The sequence below is a fragment of the Parasteatoda tepidariorum genome, chromosome 1 (assembly GCF_982258835.1).
Source record: "Parasteatoda tepidariorum strain Cologne lab strain chromosome 1, Ptep-v5.0, whole genome shotgun sequence".
In the NCBI taxonomy this organism is placed as follows: domain Eukaryota; kingdom Metazoa; phylum Arthropoda; class Arachnida; order Araneae; family Theridiidae; genus Parasteatoda; species Parasteatoda tepidariorum.
Genome location: NC_141755.1, coordinates 30,089,594 through 30,111,281, shown reverse-complemented (window position 1 = coordinate 30,111,281; position 21,688 = coordinate 30,089,594). Strand labels below are relative to the sequence as shown.

Here is a 21,688-nt window from a genome sequence, read left to right as displayed (position 1 = left end):
TTATCCTCTTTGTAGTGACTTATAAAACATCAACACTATTTTAGATAATCTAAATTGAAGTCGCAAGAAACAAAAAAAAAAGACAATCAATAATTTATATTCTTTTTTCAAAAAAATAGCATGCTATGTAAATAATCAGCTGTTTTGCATTAAATAATTTTAAACAGCTGAATGTTTTTAATTTCTTAACAAGGTTTTATTCTTAGCTAGCAGACAATAATTCTTTAAAAAAAACTTGACTATAATTTGAAAAGGAAACCTAAATTAAAGAAAATCTAAATTAAAGTTCTAAAAAAATTATTAGTATATTAATGAAGAAATAATAAACGTAAAATGGAAAAGAATAAGAATTTTAAAATGTTAAAATTTTATTAAATAGTTGGTAAAATAGTTCTGCGATACACTTCCGGAAATTTCTTTTAAGATTAGGATGATATAGGGTAAACCAACAAATGAAGGAGCATTTCATAGATATTTCTTAGAAATAAGATTTTAAACGTTTTAATTTAGATTGATTGGTAAGAGTAGCTTACTACCTAACAATAGGAAGTCCTTTAACAATGCATTTAGTTATCTGGTCTTTGAGTCTTCTCTGGAAAAAGTTTTGAATTTGTTAGTGTCTGTTCAACGCCTTGTTTCTTTGACAAAATTATAAGGTCAGTGTTTGTTGTTATTCGTTTAAACTACAATTAATTGCATATAATAATGCTTTTTCTTTTCATTGTGAAAAAAAGAATTCAAAATATGGTCATTGAAGTTACGTTTTATTTATTTTAAGCATCATAACATAAGCAAGTACTGAGATTAGGGGGTGTTTATTAACTGGATTACAGAACGATGAAAAACCAATGTATAAACAAGTGTTCCTTTACTGGGATTTTTTCAAGTTAATGAAAATAAAAGAAAAATTTTAATTTTCTTGTACCTTTTGTCATATTAAAAATCAAAATTATGTTAAAAATAAAAAAAAACAACTTCTAACCAGAGAAGGAACAGGCATGTTCCTTCACTGAGAATAGATTTCCCAGTGAATGAATAGTATGTGTGAAATATGATTTTACTTGGATAATTAGTAGTTCAGCGACATAGAGGACTCCTAAAATTCAGTTAAATGTTGAATGAATAGTTCCTATAACTATTTTATTTAAATATGCCAATTTAATTGCTAAATTTATTTAAAGAATTATAATAATAATTAATTTATTATTTATCTTTATAAATGTAGTGATTAGTTATTACATCATACCTTAGACTCCTTAATAAACTATGTTTATTAACTAAATATAACAACTAAATATAATAATAAAAGCTTGAATGGAATCTTTGCAGGATTTTGTGCCAATAATTAGCTAAATTATTATCCTATTGCCGTCTTTAATGTCCTAACGGGAACTGGCAGGAAAAATCCATTTAAAGACAATTTTCTAGGTGAAAAACGGGTGAAGTTTTTTTAAGGTGACATCCACCGATAACTCAGTGCAATGCGAAGATAATTTCAAAAGGCAAAACTTCCCTTAGAGAATAATATTCGAAATACTGGTTTTAAGAACTTCAGAGAATCTTTAGGAGGGAAGTAGCCCTGGCATCCTTTTATAAAGTGATTGCATTTACAATGCGAATGAAACAAGAGTTGAATACTGCCCTTAAACGGGAAAAATCTGCGGCCTTAAAAATTATAAGGATTTATATTCTAAAGTACCTAGGAAAGAAAAAGTACCTCCATTGGTAGTTTTTCCTTACAGAAGAATTCGTAGAGATATTACAGAATCAGTCCCTGCTACATATTTCATTGGAAAAAGCTATTCATGAAATGAAACAATGACCGCAGCAACATTTTACAAATATATTGCAAATGTTTCTACCCATGGCTAATTAAAAATGCAATCAAATTCCTAATTTTGCTTCTTCTGGATAGGTATAAATCTCATATCAATTTGAAACTGAGCAAGTTTTGTTCCTCAAAACAAATTTTCTGGTTTAGTTTTCTACGTATTTCTTGGAAATCTCGTTAGATCTTGAAAACAAAAGAATTGTAAAACAATATGTCTAGAAAATTTTACATCCATTTTCAAATAAGATTTGAGGCATCAACTGATGAAGTTAAAATGCTTTTATGAAATGCGATATTTTTTCATTCGATGTAGAAAACGTTGACTGTAACAAATGCATGCAGACACCAAGAGTTAATGAGCAAGACAACTTATCAACAAAACACATGCTTCGAGAGTAACGATGCGCTATTTCTTCAGAAGCTTGAGAAGGAAATCTCACAAGTTATGTTGCAAATTTTTAAAGGAACATTGACAGAAAAGTTTAATCTCCCAAATATCCAATAGCCTGCGCTTTTCTCAATATTGAGGAATTTATTTCAAAAAGAACAATTGTAAAATTAAAATTTTGGCTCTGAAGCTGAGACAACTAACATTAATAATGAAAGTATCTTGAAAACCGATTTTGTGATAAGTCCTCTTGAGGCATTGTTAGTTGCAAAAACGATTGGTTTCATATGTAACTACTAGATATAAGTCAATGAGAGATGGGTTTTACTCAAACTTCGAAACTCCTTTTTCTCATTTATTATCCAGTGAGGAATTCTGGAAATGGAACTGGAAAATCATAAGAAATTTCGAAGATACATTTACATTGGCCAAAAATTTGGAAAAAAGAGGAAGGTTAAATCAAAAGAAAAAGAAATAAATTACTCATGACGAAGAGAAAAAAAAATACTTAAAAAGATTTTAAAAAAAAGCTTAAAAAATATGAGGAAAAGATTAAACAAAAAAATGATCGAATTATAATAATAATAAAAACATCATCAGATTACACAATGATAAACATTCATAATTTAGAACGGACTATTAAACTGTGAGAACAAAATGAAAAACATTTTTTTAAAATTATGTATTCAAACATATTTTACTTTCCATTCCATGACTGAAAAAAAAGTAAAATTTTCCACATTAACTATGGTTATATGTCGTAATTCCAAGAAAAATCTTGTCTTTAGACATTTGTGTGGCCTATGGATTCCTAACGAGCATCAAACATTATCAAAATTAAGTGTTCATTCTCTGGAAAATTTAGTGTTTATTCACTGGTAAGAACTGTTCCTTCACTTGGTCATCTTACTACTTATTATTTAAACCACCAAAAGCGTAAAACAATATTATGTAAGTTATCTAACTTTTTTTACATAATTTGCATTTAATAACAAATATGTAGACACCATCATTTAGCTAAAATTACAAATTTTGAAATTTTTACGAATTTTTTTTAAAAGCAAGCTAAGTTTAAGTGTTCCTTCATAGTTTAGTTTACCCTATAAGATGTTGAGAAATTTGCGATGTTGTGAGAGATGTTTAAAAATGTTGACTACGTATTTTTATTAATATTTATAAAATATATATTCAAGAAATTGATAAATATATTATTCCAAATCTATACATACGTATGTATATTATTGAAATTGTATCAGTTATTGAAAAACAAAATAAAAAAAATAAAAAATAATCACATTAAATAAACACAATCTGGTGTATTCTATCAGAAGCACACTTTTTTAAAACTAGACATTTGTTGAATAAAGTGTTTTTTATTCAAAATTCTTTACTAAATTGCAAATAAATTATTAAATGACTAAAAAAGAAACATCGTATTTTATAGTGTGAAAGAAATAAAAATAAAAAGATTAGCAAACGATTATTAGCGAAAAAAATATGAATGAAATTTTACGCTACGCGCGCGAAGTCAAGTTCCTCCCATGTTTATCACATTTTAATATTAATCGCCCCAATTAGTTATTTCTTTATTGTCGCCAAATTATTTTTTTAAAAATAATTAATTTTAATTTTTCTCAGCTTCTAATAAATAAAAACAGTTGAAACTTTAGATTTTTTAATTAAAAAATATGTAGATTAATATGGTATAAAAAAATTCATACCTTATAATTCAATATTTTTTCATCCTCACTTTAATTAAATAATAAAAAATAATAAATAATTATTAAAAATTATTTTTTGCATGAAATTATCTTTGGGTAAATGAGTTTTATGAGTGGGTGCAATTTTTTTTGAATTGCTTCATTAGTTTTGAAAATATGACTGAAAACGCAAAAAGCGAAATTAACATTAAGGGGTACGAACTTTGAATCGCTCTCCTGACCAAACTATGGGGACCACATTTCCCAGATTGCGGCTACCCCATATATTTTGAAGATAAGAAATCCAAATATGTAAAAAAAATGCATGTTTATTCAGAGAAAGTACGTTTTTGTGTCTGATTTCCTAACTTAATTAATAGTTAGCACTAATTAATTAGCTTATTTGAGGTCACCCCCAGGAACCATTAAGATTGACACTTAGTTCGTGAAAATCCGATCATTAGAACGAAAGTTATTCGGGGTGATTCGTTTTTTTTTTTGCGGACTGTACACCCAGATGACATACAAAAAACTGCTGTGTGTACGCCTTTTGGGCTTTTTGAGTTTCCTTTCTTAAATTTCGGTCTATGTGGAGCCGCGCAAACTTTTCAGAGGTTCATGAATGAAATTCTGGGAGATTTGCCTTTTTGCTATGTTTACCTCGATGATATCCTTATTTTTAGTGAATCAGAAGAACAGCATAAAATGCATGTTCAAACCGTGTTTCAAAAATTAAATGAATACGGTTTAACGGTAAATGTATCAAAATGTCTGTTTGGTGTGCCAGAGATTTCATTTTTAGGCCACTTAATAACTAAGGATGGCACCAAACCATTACCCAATAAAGTAGACCCTATTTTAAATTACCCACAACCAAAAACAATTAAGGAATTGAAAATATTTCTCGGACTTCTAAATTTTTTTCATCGTTTTCTACCTCGCGCAGCTCATAACCAAACTCACTTAAACGATTTTTTAAAAGGCTCAAAGCGCAATGATAATCGTATGATTAACTGGTCAGAACAAGCAATAAGCGAATTCCAAAACTGCACAACTCTTTTAGCGAACGCTACGCTGCTTGTTCATCCTAACCCCGATGCAAATTTAGTACTGCAAGTAGATGCCTCGGATTTTGCTATTGGGGGAGCATTATTTCAAACAGAAAATGAACATCTTCAGCCGTTAGCATTTTTTTCGCGCAAGTTATCCGAAACTGAAAAGCGCTATAGCGCATATGATAGGGAGTTGCTTGCTGCATACGCTTCAATCAAACAATTTAGGTATATGCTCGAAGCACGAAATTTCGTTTTGTTCACAGATCACAAACCACTCACCTATGCATTTAAGCAAAAGTTAGATAAATTTTCACCACGTCAAGCACGTCAATTAGATTTTATATCGCAGTTTACAACAGATCTAAGACACCTAAATGGTTCTGACAATATAACTGCAGATGCGTTATCAAGAATAGCCAAATATGAATCAAATATGAATGAAATATCAAGAATATAAATATGCCAAATCCTATAGATTACAGCGAAATTGCAAAAGCTCAGGAAAATGACAAAGAATTGAACTATTTAATCAAAAATTCTCAAAGTTTGGATTTAAAAAAAGTAAATATGCCAGATTCGAACACTATTTTATATTGTGATATTTCTACTAAAAACGTTAGACCTTTTATTCCAAAACAATTTCTTAAACAAATATTTGATACTATTCATAACTTATCACACCCAGGAATAAAAGCAACTAACAAATTGATTAGTAATAGATTTATTTGGCCTAATTTGAATAGAGATTGTAATATGTGGTCTAGACACTGCATTCCATGCCAGAAATCTAAAATAATAAGGCATACTAAATCCCCTATTTTTAATTTTCCAATACAGTCCAAACGCTTTGACCATATACATCTTGATATCGTTGGCCCATTACCACCATCTAAAGGATTTTCATACTGCTTGACAATGATCGACAGATACACTAGATGGGTGGAAGCTGTTCCAATTCCTGACATTACAGCGGAGACAGTAGCGGAAGCTTTCTTCAAAACCTGGATTGCTCGCTTTGGATCACCTTCAGTGATAACGACCGACCAGGGTCGCCAGTTCGAAAGTAGACTCTTCAAAGCGCTAGCACAACTTCTGGGCATCAAAAGAGTTCGATCCTCACCTTACCATCCTCAAAGTAATGGGATGATAGAACAATTGCACCTACCCTTGAAAACTGCACTCAAGGCCTACAGTACAGACCATTGGTCAGACGCCTTACCAGCTATCCTGTTAGGTTTTCGAGCAGCATATAAGGAAGATCTACAGTCATCATCAGCAGAGCTCGTGTACGGGACAACACTTCGTCTTCCAGGAGAATTTTTTGACTCAACAACAATGGACTCGTCCCCAATTCAACTAGTCGAGGATTTAAAGAAACATTTCTCTACTATCAGACCATCTTCAGCTTCCAGCCACTTTACAAAGTCAGTGTTTGTGCATCCAGCCTTAAAAGAATGTAGTCACGTCTTCATTAGGAATGATGCTGTGAAGAAACCCTTGCAAGCCCCTTACGATGGACCTTTTAAAGTGATTCAGAGAACTGATAAAACTTTTGAAGTTGATATTAGAGGTCGGAAGTCGACAATCTCCATAGATCGTGTGAAACCTGCCTTCATTGAAAGTGAATTATTACAACCTTCTGAAATAACTAAGACTCTAAAGTTTGAAATACCGTGTACTCCTGTAATGCGGGAGACCAAAAATAGGTTTGGAAGAACTGTGCGTTTTCCAAAAAAGTATAGTAAGTGATACACTGCGGGGGGAGTGTGCGGTGCTCGCCACTCTCACCAGTCTTACCGCCAGCTTGGCTATTTAAGATCTTCAGGTAAAAGCAACCCTGTGATCCTAGTGATATATATTCTGTCCTTCAGAGGAAGAACAGCCACTTACCTTTTCAACTTTTTCACTAGCTAGCTTGGTCGCAGGACGACCCATAATGTTTAATTTAGTTTATGTTATATTGATGTTTGTGTTCATGAAATAAATATGCTTTAAGAGAAACCCGCATTTCGTACTCACTTCAAGAGTAACCATTAAGCAGGGTTGAATAAAAATGACTTTACTGTTTGGAATTTCATATATTTTAACATAAAAATTATAACTACTTAACTTTAACATTTAAATGCTTATTTGTAGTGCATGCTTCATTCTTGGTTCATGGGGATGCTGATTCAAATGCATATAGCTGGTCTGGTCGTGTTGCTCGTCACATACAGGTATGTCAGTTTTAACTGTTAAATAATACCGAGAATTAAATTCATATTCAAGGTGTTCCACAATCGCCGCTCCCAGTAATTATTTCTAGATTCCTTGTAAAAAAAAGTCACTAATATTTTAGCGAGAAAAACTCGCTATCATTCTCTGTCGAATCATTAATGAGGAAGATAGGCTGAAAACATCAAAACCTGTTTGATTGCCGAAAGAAACAGAAGAGTAAAAATGCAGTTATTACTCCTTCGAAGTTTTAGCAGACAATCAAATTAATTTTGGTAGTTCTTCTTTCGTCTATTTTAGATATTCTCCAAATTTTCTCCTTTCTTCTCGCTTCAATATTAATTTGTGCGCCCAAGCATATGAGCTTCTCTTACTTCCGCATTTCTGATAATGCATTTAAAGGCCTGGTTTCTTAGGACAGGACGCCGTCAGCTGGAAATCAGCGCTAACCTCTGATTGGTCCATTTGTGAGTTTGATAGTATACGTCATCGAACGCTCATCTTGAACTACAATTGCCGTCCAACTCAACTGCAGTTGGATTACAACGTGACGTTAACCACAGAAGCAATGACGGACAACATCCAACAGCACATTGAAATCAGCCAAGATTTTGATTTTGACATTAAACATAGCTTCTTCATTAAACATAGCACTCTTTATTTAGCTCAGCTATAATGTGTTTTTTCTTGGACAAAGTCATTATTTGTTCTCTAAAACACTGGTCGACAATAACAAAATCAATAAAAATTCAAAATAAATATTTGTTTACATTATTAACGCATGCGCAATGAGAGATAATGCCTGCGTTGAACCGACTGCTCACGCTGAGCTAACAAAAAAGTATTTTTTTGGCGTCCGCTCTACGTCAACTTTCCGCTGACGCCCAGATAAGGCGCTTGTCCTAAGAAACCAGACCTTAAGATATTATAAGCGATGATTTCGATTAACAGTACTAAAGTAGCAGAAACCTGCTACAGAAAATGCTTTAATTCGTAGTATTTTTTCGACATCATAGTGCAAATATCATCATAAGCAAATTTTAAAGCGATTGATTGGAAAATTGTTTTTAAACATCTTCTAAAAATGATCAAAAAGTTCAATCATAAAATAAGTTAAAATTTAAACGTTTTGAATATTTAAAATGCTTTTAAAACATTTCATTTAAATATTGACAAAAAATTATTTATTTAAACAATAATATGGTTATCTGCAACAAAATGTTAATATTTTTTTGCTTTATAAGTTAGTAATTTAACTAACCTCCTAGTGGCTCAAATTCTAGTTAAAATTAAGAACCAATTGATGTTCCAGTAAAAGGTGCTTAGCTATATTTTACTGAAGTTTTTAATGAAAAAGATCTATAAAGCTAACAGAATAAAAATTTGAACCCTAAAGGATGAAAAAAAATTGAATTACGCAACTTTTGAAAGTATAATTACAAAAGATAAAGAAATTTAAAAAAAAAATTGGGATCTAGTAATGCCTGAAAAGTTTTTAGTTCGACGTCAAAAGCATTTATTTGGATAATATGAAGTGCGATGCAATTTTTTTTCCTGGCATACAAGTCCACAATGTGAAAGGATGAACCATAACACAATTTTATATCAGCTCACAATACATAATTAAGAGATTTGTTTCTTAGTAGCTAAATATGTGACCACCACTTTAGATTCTTTTACACTGAAAAAATTTTCTACAAGTTATCCACAAGGCATGGAAATGGTCAAAAATATCACGACATACGTTTACATCAGATCAAATATCTAAGAATACACATGTGAAAAATATGTGTATCTAAAAATATACAAAGTTGAAGCATTTTTTAGTCATAGCTGAAGCAAAAGCGTTTTAAATACTTGCATTAGATGATATTTTGAAAAGCTTATCTCATGACACAAAATTGGAATCCCACTTCCAAACGAAAATGGCGGCCGGCAGACAACCAAGCATCAGAATGTCTGAAGGGGTTCCGTCGAATTTGGTTTCGTTGAATTCATGCTTTGAAAATATTTCACCTTTGTACTTTCAGATTTTTGGTCTGATGTAAACTTATAACGGAAATATGATCCTCGTGGCCATACATTTTCGACCCATTATAGTAATTTACTGTAGTCCAAATTCAAGACTTATTACGCAATTAACAATAGAATACCATCCCTAATCCCGTTAAAAGTACCAGGATTATTTACCAACTACACTCGCTACAACCCTTAATATCTAGAACCGAGCGAAATGAAACAAGTGTAGTTAAAATAAGCAGTAATCGGTGTAATTTTTGACTTATATTTATGAATTCATTTAGTCTGTTAGAACTGTAATTGAATTTTTTTACAGAATGCCAAAAATCGGAATGGCCTTGGCTTCAGCATTGATTTCAGCATGCATTCTTATTGTTTACGAGACTTCAATAGTTCATAAATTCCAGATGGTTTCCTTTACATTCCTCAGAGATTTAGAGTAAGAGTTCTTTTCTCTTTTAAGCAGTATTTATATCTTTAGTGGACGCTATTATCTCTGAAGAGACCTTTCATGTCAAATTCTGTCTCACTAAAAATTTTAAATTCAAGTTTAGGAAAAAGTGAGTTCCCGTAAAATTCTCAAAAAGCAAACAAATTATGTCAGGTTTACTCAGTAGGGAAATAATCTTGTCATAATGTGTTTGCATTTTGATATTTTGAGAATATTTTTTCTAGCATTTAAATCTTCATGGATTACCAAACATTTTTACTATATTCTAAACTAAGTTTTAAATTACCAATGAAGATAAAATAGAAATTGCCGTGAAAAATTTCTTCATAGCATAGCATCTTTATACATTCGCATCTTCTGTAGTTTAGCTTCAAGAGGTAGCTTTTTGTTATACTATGTTGATATCGTTGAAATAATGGTCACGGATTAGTGGTAATGATACTATTCTGTGACTTGAAAGATGCATGCTTTTGGCGCGACCCCAATAATAAATAATGACGATTCACTATCGAATATATGAATAATGACTTGACTATCAAAATGCGTGACGCTAAAGCAAAATTTATGGGGAAAAAAATAATTTACATTGCTCTTAGTTTTTTTAGTGAATGATCATTATTTCTGTGATTTTGCCTCTCCAACAAATTTAAACCCCCTTCCCGTTTTCAACAAAGTGAATGATTTCTTAAGAAGAAGCATTTCTTTCTCGCTTCAAATGTTTCCTTCAAAACATTTTTATAAATACCTAGTTTCATAATATGAGTCTTTCTTGTTTTTCGTGAACTTTTAAATGCTTAGTAAAGAGCTTCCAGTTTACACCAACCAGAATACAGATGTACAGATGCGTCAGTTATTAAGAATTCGAGAAATTTTCAATTGCATCACATTGTTAGAATCTTGGGTATAAATTCAGTTTCAACAATGATAAAATTATTTCCACTCCAGTTACATCATGTTGCCCAGGAATCTTGTTCTATTCACTTGAATGCCGATTACTTTTCCAACCTCTCCTTAAGGCATGGGAATGCATTTTACTTTGATTTACCACTGTGTTTTTTTCGGTTCTGTTTTTTATTTTCTTTCTCTCTCTCTGCTTCTGTGGATTTTCATGTTTTGTTTCTCACCTTTATTTTCCCATGTTTCGTTGGAAACTTAACGTTTCAATTTCATAACAATTTTATTTTCCTTACAATCACGCCAGACAAGTCTTGAAAATGGGTGCCTATTTTTGATCCGCTTGAAACATGCCGACTATTATTTTTTATTTGTTTATTTCTGAAGTGAATGAAATTTTCAGTCAGGTGAGATTGGATAGTGGTGTGAATCTTTAGAGATCATGGTGGTGGTTCAGATTTAATCAATTCTGCGTGTCCTACTCCTGTTTTGGCAAATGTTATTAAGAGTTCCAACCTCCAAAGAATATACTAACGCTTTTGAGCACCAACTACTTTTTTTCTTCTCCTGACTAAGACTGTACCGAGTTGGTGCGTAACGCTTTCGGTCAAGTTTACGGGTCAAGAGCTCTTATGTCCGTGGCGGCAATTTTGCACTATATTACTCAACTGCTATATTATTCAACTGACCTACTACGTTCGAAACATTGTATCGGTTAAATAAAGAATGACTATAACTAATGACGATTGTTAACATCTGATTCTGTTCTTTAGTATATTATAAATGCTATAATTTGCCTAAATCTGTTGTAATTGCCCTAGTATTTATGAATAGCAAACAAGTAAATAATAGTTGTAAATGTTTTATTATAAAAATGTTGTCCTTAAATATTATTAATTCTAACGGCAATTTAAATTTCAGCATGCTTAGGGACTGGCTTTCTACCATATACTTTCTTCCATTTAGTCATTTTCCATCTTTTGTAATGGGAATGTCTCTAGGATGGGTTATACTCACACACAAAGATGTCAAACTATCCATTGTAAGTAAATAATTTCATATATTGATACACATCAGATATTGATATATATTTATACCTAATATCTATCCTTCTAATAAAATTTCTGATATGTAACAAATGTACGATCTTTCTGATTTATGAATACCTATAATAAAAGTACAGTGAAACCTGCAGGAAAGACCACAGCTGTGCAGCGACCTCCTCTATTTACGACCACTTTTTTCCATAGACTTTGCGTTGAAGGAAATCTTTAGGAGATATCGTCAAAACCAAGCTTATCTGCACCAAGAAAATGACACTGTGTAAAATTAAAATTGCTTGTGGAAAATCATGTACCTTCGATAACATTTTTAAGTAAGTGGAGGTAACCCCTCCGAACGACCAAACACCGTTTTACTGTGAAACAGAGTGATCGTCCCCGAGAGGTTTCACTGTATATCTATTCATGTAACAAAATTTCTTTATAAGTATTAAACTACAGATTTTCCTGATATATCTATACCCAGAATAAAAACATATTTATTCCTATAATAAAATTTCCGACATGATCAACCTATGATGAACATGACTTTTGAAAATTGACGAATACTTTTGATATTTGGCTAATCTATTGGCTAATAATTCGAAACCCTTAGTGAGGGTCTTGATAAAAAAAAACTTTCTTACTGTTATTTCAAACATAAGTGTCCTAAAAGTTGGAAAATGGCTCAGAGGATAGATCGTTCGTCTTCCAATGAGGCGAACCGGGTTCGAATATCACGATGGCTGGTCGAGACGAATCCGCATCCGGCTAGCACCGAACACAGTGCTGACGTAAAATATCCTCAGTGGTAGGCGGAGCATGGGTTAGAGTCCCTTTGCCGTCAGACTAACTGTGGGAGGTTCTCGTGGTCTTCCTCTCTGTGTAACGCAAATGCGGGTTAGTTCAATCAAAAAAATCCTCCACGAAGGCAAATTTCTCCCTATACTTGATGCAGGAATTCTCTTGTCTTCTGGATTGGGTTCAAAGTTACAAGGCTACTGAGTTGAACATTAGTAGTCGTAAACCCAAAAAATTGGGTCGCCTGATCAACGCCGGTTATAAAGTATAAAATAAAATTCTGGGGAAAGAAAATCTAGGGTACTTACCAGGCAGAATACATTCCATTTTAACAACTGCATCAAACATTCCAAAAATCACTGATGAATTGAAAAAAATCATTTAAATGTAACGAACAGAGATGTGCGATTTACTGCATCTACTAATGAAATGATTGAGTTGTCATACAGCTTCAAAACAAGTTACAAAGTTTGTCAACAGATGGCGTCTTTTAACTGATCAATGTAGTAATAGTATTACTAATTTACGCAGCACTAGAACTGTACGATGGGTTATTGGTGACGGACTATGAAACAATCATGAGGATGGTCCGAAGGCCTGCCATCACAATTGCGATCCTCTACGGAGGGCATTGCTACCATATTTTGGTAGCCCGAAGACCACAATTAATGTTTTCAAAACAACCATCATTTTCTGGAACAGTTTGGAGCAGTCTGAGATCAAAACGACATGTCTCAGAGGAAATATTTTAAATTTCAGTTGAATTAGTCTTGACTTATAGCAAAAAGGATTCTTTCACAGTTTTTTAGTACGCGTGCCATTTATTGACAAACCTTGTAAACAATTTGTATATTTTATTGTATTTAATGATTTCTCCAAAATTATAGCTCATATATTTCCAGTAGAGTTTTAAGCATTGAAACTGATTTGTTGAAAAGCCTACTGTAAGTGAAGGAAGGATCAAAAATTTTTAAAACGCAATTTACTTACTTTTTCATTCCTGACCTTGCCACAAAAGACCCCACTTCAACTGTAATCAGAACACTTTCTAACTTAATTTTTACAAGTTACAATATAATAATTAAAGGATTATACCAGTATAATATTTTCAGATTGAGTTATTTTACTTTGAGGTTTACAGAAACTTTAAATAACTATGTAAAATTTTCAGACTCTTCGTACAACCTGTTGGATCTTGACCATTCTATTTTATGCAATAGCCATGTATGGAATATGGATTCCGACAAAGAATTACAGAATAATTGCAGCTTATTATGCCCTAAGAACTTTATGTTGGGCCTTCAGTACATCTTGGCTGCTTTTCAATCTTTTCACAGGAAAACTGGGTAAGAGAGTTTTTGGAAAAAAATTATAATTAGTGTTATGGTTTATGACATCAACTGAATTGTAATTTATAACTTCGAAAATGCTGAAAAATTACACGATTTGTGGAGTCGGAGAATGGTTTGAGACCCTGGGACAAATAGTTTATATGCTATGTTTTTTATTTACAAAAATCACAATGCTTGACTCGCACTTATTTAAGTATCTAATATTGAGTCCAGAGACGTATTGTTTCCTTAGAATTTTTTCAGGAAGAATTGAGGAAGACTTAACACCACCAGTTTAGAAACTGCAATGGTTTTATGTGCATAAAAGTATAATTTTTGACTTGTACTTAATTTAACCTTTGACATCTAGACAAATGAAGTTCTGCTCTTTATGTATTTCTTACAATTAATTTAATGAGGCTAATTTCGGGAATATATGACTGTAGAAATTTTTTATTAAAAAAATAATGAGGTGAACTTAAATGAAAATTTATAATTATGGTGAAATGTGCTATTTTGTGATAACTCAGAATCAAAATACGAAACTGAAAATAAAGGAATCAAAATAGTATACCAGCCCTTTATAATAATTGCTAGTTCCTGGTACCACTCATTTCTTTCACCGAATCATATTTTAATAGTCCATGGCCCTTCGGACTACTGCTAATTTCGAGCCCTGTAAAGAAATTAAATGGTTTCATGTACAAGAAGTACTACGTTTGATTTATATTGACTGTGTTTGACTATGTTTAGGTTAGACTTGTACCTATCTGACATTGTTATCTAGACAAGTGAAGTATTGTTTTTAATGCATTTTTTTCCATTTGAATAAAAGGAAACAAAATACAAATAAACAGAACTCCCGGTTCAAGCGTTGCAAGAGTTAGGTACAAAAAAGTATTTTTTTATCTTGTACTTATTTACCCTATTGACTCCTATTTAGTCTCAATTGATTTGGCATAAGAAATAGATGAGAAACCATCCATTACTTGTATAGAAAGCAATGATAAAAGTGTAAAGAAGTAGAAGTCAAACTTTTATTATGATTTGTCTTACATAAATTCTTCAGCTCATATGACCTAATATGGAGAAATTATGTTTTCTTTCATATGACATAATATTAAACAGCTTTAAGCATTAATCAGCTCAGCAGAGGTGTTTCTAACAGTAACTTAAAGAGTTAACCAAAAAATGCTTGTTTAAATGTATTTTCTTCACTTTTCATACTAATGGTTAAATAAAAAATAAATTTTTGCGAGAAAGAACAAAACATTCCATGATATTCTATTAACATAAACTCCTGTATGTGAAAATTGCAACACCATGAAGGTATCGTCATAATTGAATGAAATTTAATAAGCAGTTGAGTGGTAGTGGTACAAATAAATGATTAAACTTACAAAGCAAACAAACAATAACAAGAGATCGAAATCAGTATTTTGTGTGACCACCACGCTCCGCAATAAGTGCTGCTACACGACATGGTATGGAGTCTGAGGAAGAGAATTCAATACTGTTTGTATGCGTACCCAAAGTTCGTCTGTAGAAGCAACAGGACGAGGATTACGAGCGAGACTTCGACCAACGAAATCCCACTCATGTTCAATCGGCGACATATCCGGGGAATACGCCGGCCAAGGAAGAAGTTGTACCTGTCGCGATGCAAGGAAGGATTGAACAGTCCTAGCAATATGAGGGCGGAAATTGTACTGTTGAAATACAGCACCTGGCAAGGCTTGAAAGAAGGGAACAGCTTGGGCTGTAGAACTTCTCTGATGTACCGGTTGCTGTTCAGATTACCCACAATTCGCAGCAATAGAGATCGTCCATGATATGCTATGTCACCGCAGACCATAACCCAGGGTGTTCGTCCACTGTGGCGTTCGATAACGCACTCCGGAAGATGGCGTTCACTGGCATAGCGTCTGACATGGTACCACAAATTGAAGCGAGATTGGTCAGAAAACACGACACGCTGCCAATCAGCAAGCCAGTCCCTATGCTGGTTGGCCCATTGCAGCCGCAGGCGGCGAAGGTTCAGTGTGAGGGGGATCCTGTATAAAGGAGTCCTTGCGCACAGTCCACGCTGCAGCAGACGTCTACGAATTGATAAAGTACGCAATGAAACACCTGTTGCTATTGACCACAGTGCTGCCAGTTGTCTAGAGGGAGCCGTACGGTCCGTTAGCGCAACGCTGAACATGTGTCTTTCATCGCGAGCTGACGTGACATTTCAGGGTCCACTCCAGGATTTCCGAGTTGTCCGACACTCGTCCATCCACTGCGTTCAAACACGCACCACTGTGCTGCTGTTACGCTGCACACGAGCGGCATCTGCACGATAAGATAATCCATCTTCACGAAGGCCGATGATTCTCCCCGTTTAAACTCCGTAAGTTGTTGAAATCTCGCTCTCTTTCGTCGAATAGGCATAAGTAATGACTAAGCTAACATTTACCACTAGCAGATAACCACCGATAACCATAATCGCTTGGCTACAGCCATCTATTTATTCGGATCCATCGGCCGTTCAGAGGGCGCTGCTCAGGATACGCTTGCGCTACGGGTCTGAAATTCTAATCATTTGCATATCATGCTCTACTTTGCATTTCCTGAAAATTTCAGTTCACTCGCGTAAGTCCTTCATGGTGTTGCAATTTTCACAAACACGAGTTTATATTTCCAGAATTATAAAAAATATTCAAAATAAGGCATCACAAAGCATATTGAAATCTGGAAAAAACAAAAGCGCTATTCTGTGGAATTACTAGTAAAGAAGATGTAATTAAAAACATCATTAAACTGTTTGATTGCTTGATCAAATTTTGTTGTATTTTTAATCACCACTTTTTAGTAACTGCTAGCTAACAACCAGGTTTTGACCTACTTTTTTCAATAGTGATTCACTGTTTATATTTGTCCAACGCTATTATAGGACACCCTATATACACATACAATAAGAAAAAAGATATCTAATATTATGACGTAACTGAATACTCTTTGCTTTTTTGGACAGACTTGATGCACAGGTTTCTTTCGTTGGATGTTTTTACTCCGTTGTGCCGTATCAGCTATAGCCTTTATGTTATGCATGTACTTGTACTAATCTTCAGGGCTGCATCCCTGAAAGAAAGGGTATACGCAGGAATGATAGATATGGTGAGTGTAATTTGGATATATTTAGTTGTTTATACAAACGTAACAGATTTGACCAAAATTCTTCCGTCAGATTTCTTCATGCACCTACATCGAACTAGTTGTCGTATGGATGGTTGACAGAATGTAAACAATATTAAGCTTCCTAAAACCGAAGGAAATTTAGAAAATTTCCGGTGTATCCCTGCACTTATATTATGCTCCCTGTTATTTCGAACCCAATCCAGAAGACAAGGGAACTCACGGATCAAGTTTCGGGAGAAATTTGCCTCCGTGGTGGATTTTTTGACAGAACTAATCCGCATTTGCTCTACATAGAGAAACCACCCACGGTTAGAATGACGGTAAGGAGATTCTAACCCATGATCCGTCTACCACTTTAAATATTTCACGTTAACACTGTGGTCGGAGCTAGCCGGGTGAGAAATTCGTATCGGCAGAATTCAAACACGGTTCATCTCATTCGAACGCTCGATATTTTGAGCCACCATGGCTCAGTCTTAAACTATAGTTTGCTACTTACCAGAGGAAGCATTTTTAACTCTGGCACTCTTTTAAAAATTTTAAGCAATCGAAAAACTACTGATATTAATAATGTCATTTCTTTTGAGATATGTATTTCTCAAAACATGGTTAATAGTATGAGGTTCCTTTCTAAATGGAAGAATTTTAAGGCATAAAATAAAGCAATTTTCAGAATATTATGAATATTGATAATAATTTAATATAAATTTAAAAATAATAATAAAATGCACGCGGGCTGCATTGTAAGTGGTAGAAAAACTTACAATGTAAGTGATAGTAAAACTTAGAATGGCATACAAATTTTTTAATCGTCATTTATTTTATTTAGTTGCTCTGGAACCGATGGCGACTGCTAATTTTATCCCATACGGAACGAATCTTGGATATAAAATTTTGCGACCAATAACCTGTCGTGATCACTGAGTGCCATTACTTTTCAGACAATTGGGTTGAAAAGAGACCAATGTGTGCAATATAACAAATTTTACCATTGATTTGAAACTGTTAGGTCTACCAGGCAGCTACCTTGATCCTTCACAACGGCAGCTCAGTGTTTTAATCACAATCCTATCATGACTATACAAACATTCATGGAATAATAATTTTGAAATTACAATGCGCATTTTAATAATATACTATTCCGAGTTGTAGTGGCTCAGGGGAATAGAGCGTTGGCTTCCTAATGAAATGGCCTAGGTTCGTACCTCGGCGGTGCTGGCTGATACCAATTCTGCTCCCGGGTCGCACTGACCACAGCACTGACGTAAAATATCCACAATGATTGATGGATCACGGGTTAGAATCCCCTTGCTGTCAGGCTAACCGTGGGATGCATTCATGATTTTTTCCTCTCATGCAACGCAAATGCGGGTAACTCCATTAAAAAGTCCTGCACGAAGGCAAAAGTTTCTAACAATATTTGAGCCATGAGTTCTCTTGTCTTTAGGGTTGGGATCTTCTGGCTAAGGTTCAAAATTTTAAGGCTAAAGAGTTGAACATTGGTAGTCGTGAACTCGGAATTTTCTCGACTGTTCAACACCGGTAATAAAATTAAGTATTCCATATATTATTTTAAACAAATGAAGAAAATTAGAACAAATTTTTCATTATAAAACTGAAGTTTAAGTAAATCAAATTTACCACTGTTTAGAACCAAAAGTTGATGAAAGAATTTCTTCTAAAGTCTAAATGTGTTTTATAACGATAGTAGCTAATGAATAAATGTTACACAACTTTCTGTTGTTAACAAATAATTTAATTAAACATTTTTTTCTCTTGCAGCTTTTTGATTGTTTGGCAATCATTGTAATCTCTATTGGATTAGCTTATGTGGCGCACATTACAGTAGAATTGCCATTCAATTCTGTATATGATTTATGGCATGAAAAAGCAAAGGATGGCAAAAATATAAAAAGGACCATAAATGAAAGCAATTCTAGACACTGTTTTGGAGAACAAAAAATACATGAGAGCAAAGAAAAAAGCTCATAAGCTTAGTCAAGTTCTGCCTTCTAAAATATATATAATTTCTTTTTTTTCATATATGCATTGAGTATCAGAGCTAAATATCCACATTACCTGAAAGAGATACTTCGTTTTAAACTATAATTGATTAACTTAGTATTAGATGTATCTTTCAAAATGTTTAATTTATGTTTTTACAAATGAGTTGCCCCTTATCTAGTATCTGCAGCAAGTTTAAAATTTTGATTTATATGCACAAGTTTCACAGTTGTATTTCTTAGTTGTACTCGATGTTTTTTTTTAATACCAGTAAAAAAACTGTAAGACACTTAACAGTCAATGTTTTTTAAAATTATTTCTATTAATGATTCTTCTGCTATGAACTTCTTTCGTAATTAAAATCGATTTTTGCATGAAGTCAATTCCTACAAGATGTCTAGCACACTAACTTTTGTATTAAATGCAATGAAATTTATTGAAAAATATGAAAAAGAAAATTAGTTATTGATAAATAAGAAAGCTGTCATGATGAATTTGATTTATAATTTTTAGAGTCACCGTCTAATTAAACATTACATTTCTTTTCAGTTTATTTTTTAATTCTAAAAAAAAGATCAATTAGTGCTAAACCATCATAGTTGCACCCCTTCAGAAACATGAATTTTAGAATTCTGTCATCATGAGTATAACATGTATTCATTTTTAATAAAAAAGAAAAAAATGTGTCTCAAAATAATAAAGGAAAAAGGAAGATTTCCTAGATTAAAGGGATCATGTCATGTTTTTTATTAGAATTGGAAGAAAAGATAACTTTTATAATTTTATATCAAAGTGGATACTTGCACTTCAACAAGATCAAGGATACCCACACGTGACCTACAATGTCAGTGCCAGTTCATGTGATCTACGACGTTTGCTTATATGTGATCGAATGTTAAAGTTGAGCTTAGTTTCTCCACATAACTTAGAATATTAATTAACGTGAAGTTAATTAAATGCAGTGCCGTATCACACATCGAAATTGCTGAAATATAAATCTTTCCCGTCTATGTCTTTTACAATGCAATAATTATTATTTGTTTATGTATTTCATTGTAACACTGATATATATTTGTGTACCTGGCAACATCGATGCGTAATTTTATTTGCTTATGTTCTACATGGCTTCGTGCCTGTCTTTGTGTTAAGTAAGAAATATATAGTGAAAGAATATATAATGTTTCCTCTAAGAGAATTGATTCTTGCCGGGCTTGGTTTACTCGAAATAGAATGGGAAGAACAGTTGCTAATGTAAACAAAAGCCACGTTTCAACAACCAATCAGGATCGAGATATCCCATACTACCTCACTTGCAGGTATCTCACTTGCAGTGAAAAAATAAATAAATAAACGTAACATCCTGAATAACTTAAGATTCAGTGATCGGATCTTTATGTAATAGGACTCAGTCTTAATGGTTTAAATGGGTGACCTCAAATATGCAGACCAGTTAGTGCAGACAATATCAAGCTAAGAAATCAGATACCAAAACGTATCTTCTCGGAATAAATATAGATTCATTAGGATTTCTTACCCCAAGGATTAGGATTAGGATTCCTTACCCAAAGATATAGCTAGGAAAAAATATGGCCCCAACTTTTTGGTCTGGAGAGTTGTCTTAAGTTTAGAAATCTTAAATTCAATTTAACCTTTTTTGTATTTCTGTATTTTGCATTTTTTTGTATCTTTTAAGCAAATTAACAAATTTTTTGCGCATAACTTTAAAATGTGTTTATCCAAAGATAACTCCATGCAAAATATATAATTTTTGTAAATATTTACTATTTTTTATAATTTTATTTATTAATAATTATTTTGAATTGTTAAGGTATACAGTGTTTTACATCATTTTAATGACTGCAATTTTAAATGGCAAACCACAAAAGTTCAGCAAAATCTTTTGAAATGTTCTTGAAAAATCAAATAGTTTAAGTGAATCAAAAATTTTTTACACTCAATTATAAAATTCTTTTCTCCAAAAATAATTTCAAACAAAAAATAATTTTGAATAAATTAAATGAAGTCGTAAATTTAAAATTTGATTTATCAGGGATTATAAAGTTACATTCCTTAATATTATGTGAAAATTTTTAAACTATACAATTCGATTCTTTTTACCATAATTAAATAAAATAAAAAATATAAAAAAATTTGTTTTTAATGAATTTTACAATTTTGTGCAAAAAATTTCAACTCAATAAAATTATTCTCGAGACATGGTAAAATGCGCAAAAAGAGAAATTAGCATTAAGGTTCAAATATTGGACCACTCTCCTAACCAAACTATTTTGACCATATTTTTTCTCAGATTGTGGCTATACTTTTGGGGTAAGGAATCAAAATCAGCCAAAAAGTAATTCAGAAAACAGTGTATTTTTATGTCTGATTTCGTAACTTAAAATATCGTCTGCATATTATAAAATGTCGTCAGAATATATTTGCATATTTGAGGACATCCTTTTAAACCATTATAATTGAGTTCTAATAATTGAAGATCTAATCACTAGATCGAAAGTTATTCTGTGTTATGTTTTCTTTCCTGCACTTTATATGAAAAATGCCTAAAAAAATATTCATCAATAGATTCATTTTTATAGTTTCTAATGAGATGATCATTTAAACTTTAGAAACACTTTTGACCTACTGTTTATAAAATTGTACACCAGCGCAATCTAGAAATGGATTTGCACATGGACGAAATGGATTTGTTCATGGAAAAATTATATAAATTAACAAAGAAAATTTTTAGTAAGTAATTTTAGCCACGGATTTGCCCGAAA

General features: G+C 32.6%; 1 protein-coding gene across 2 annotated transcripts in view; it reads left to right on the top strand.

Moving 5' to 3' along the window:
• The window catches only part of LOC107455673 (nose resistant to fluoxetine protein 6), a 93,719-nt gene that overhangs the window by 30,315 nt on the left and 41,716 nt on the right, over positions 1-21,688 (top strand). The window contains exons 10-15 of one of the 2 annotated variants that reach the window (XM_016073315.4): positions 7,111-7,190; positions 9,524-9,646; positions 11,474-11,594; positions 13,565-13,739; positions 16,741-16,883; positions 18,687-19,995. In XM_016073315.4, the coding sequence (XP_015928801.3) occupies positions 7,111-7,190; positions 9,524-9,646; positions 11,474-11,594; positions 13,565-13,739; positions 16,741-16,883; positions 18,687-18,896 (852 nt within the window). In that variant the 3' untranslated portion in view covers positions 18,897-19,995. Of the gene's footprint in view, positions 1-7,110; positions 7,191-9,523; positions 9,647-11,473; positions 11,595-13,564; positions 13,740-16,740; positions 16,884-18,686; positions 19,996-21,688 lie in introns of those variants that run through there. The other variant, XM_087161086.1, reaches the window with a different exon arrangement.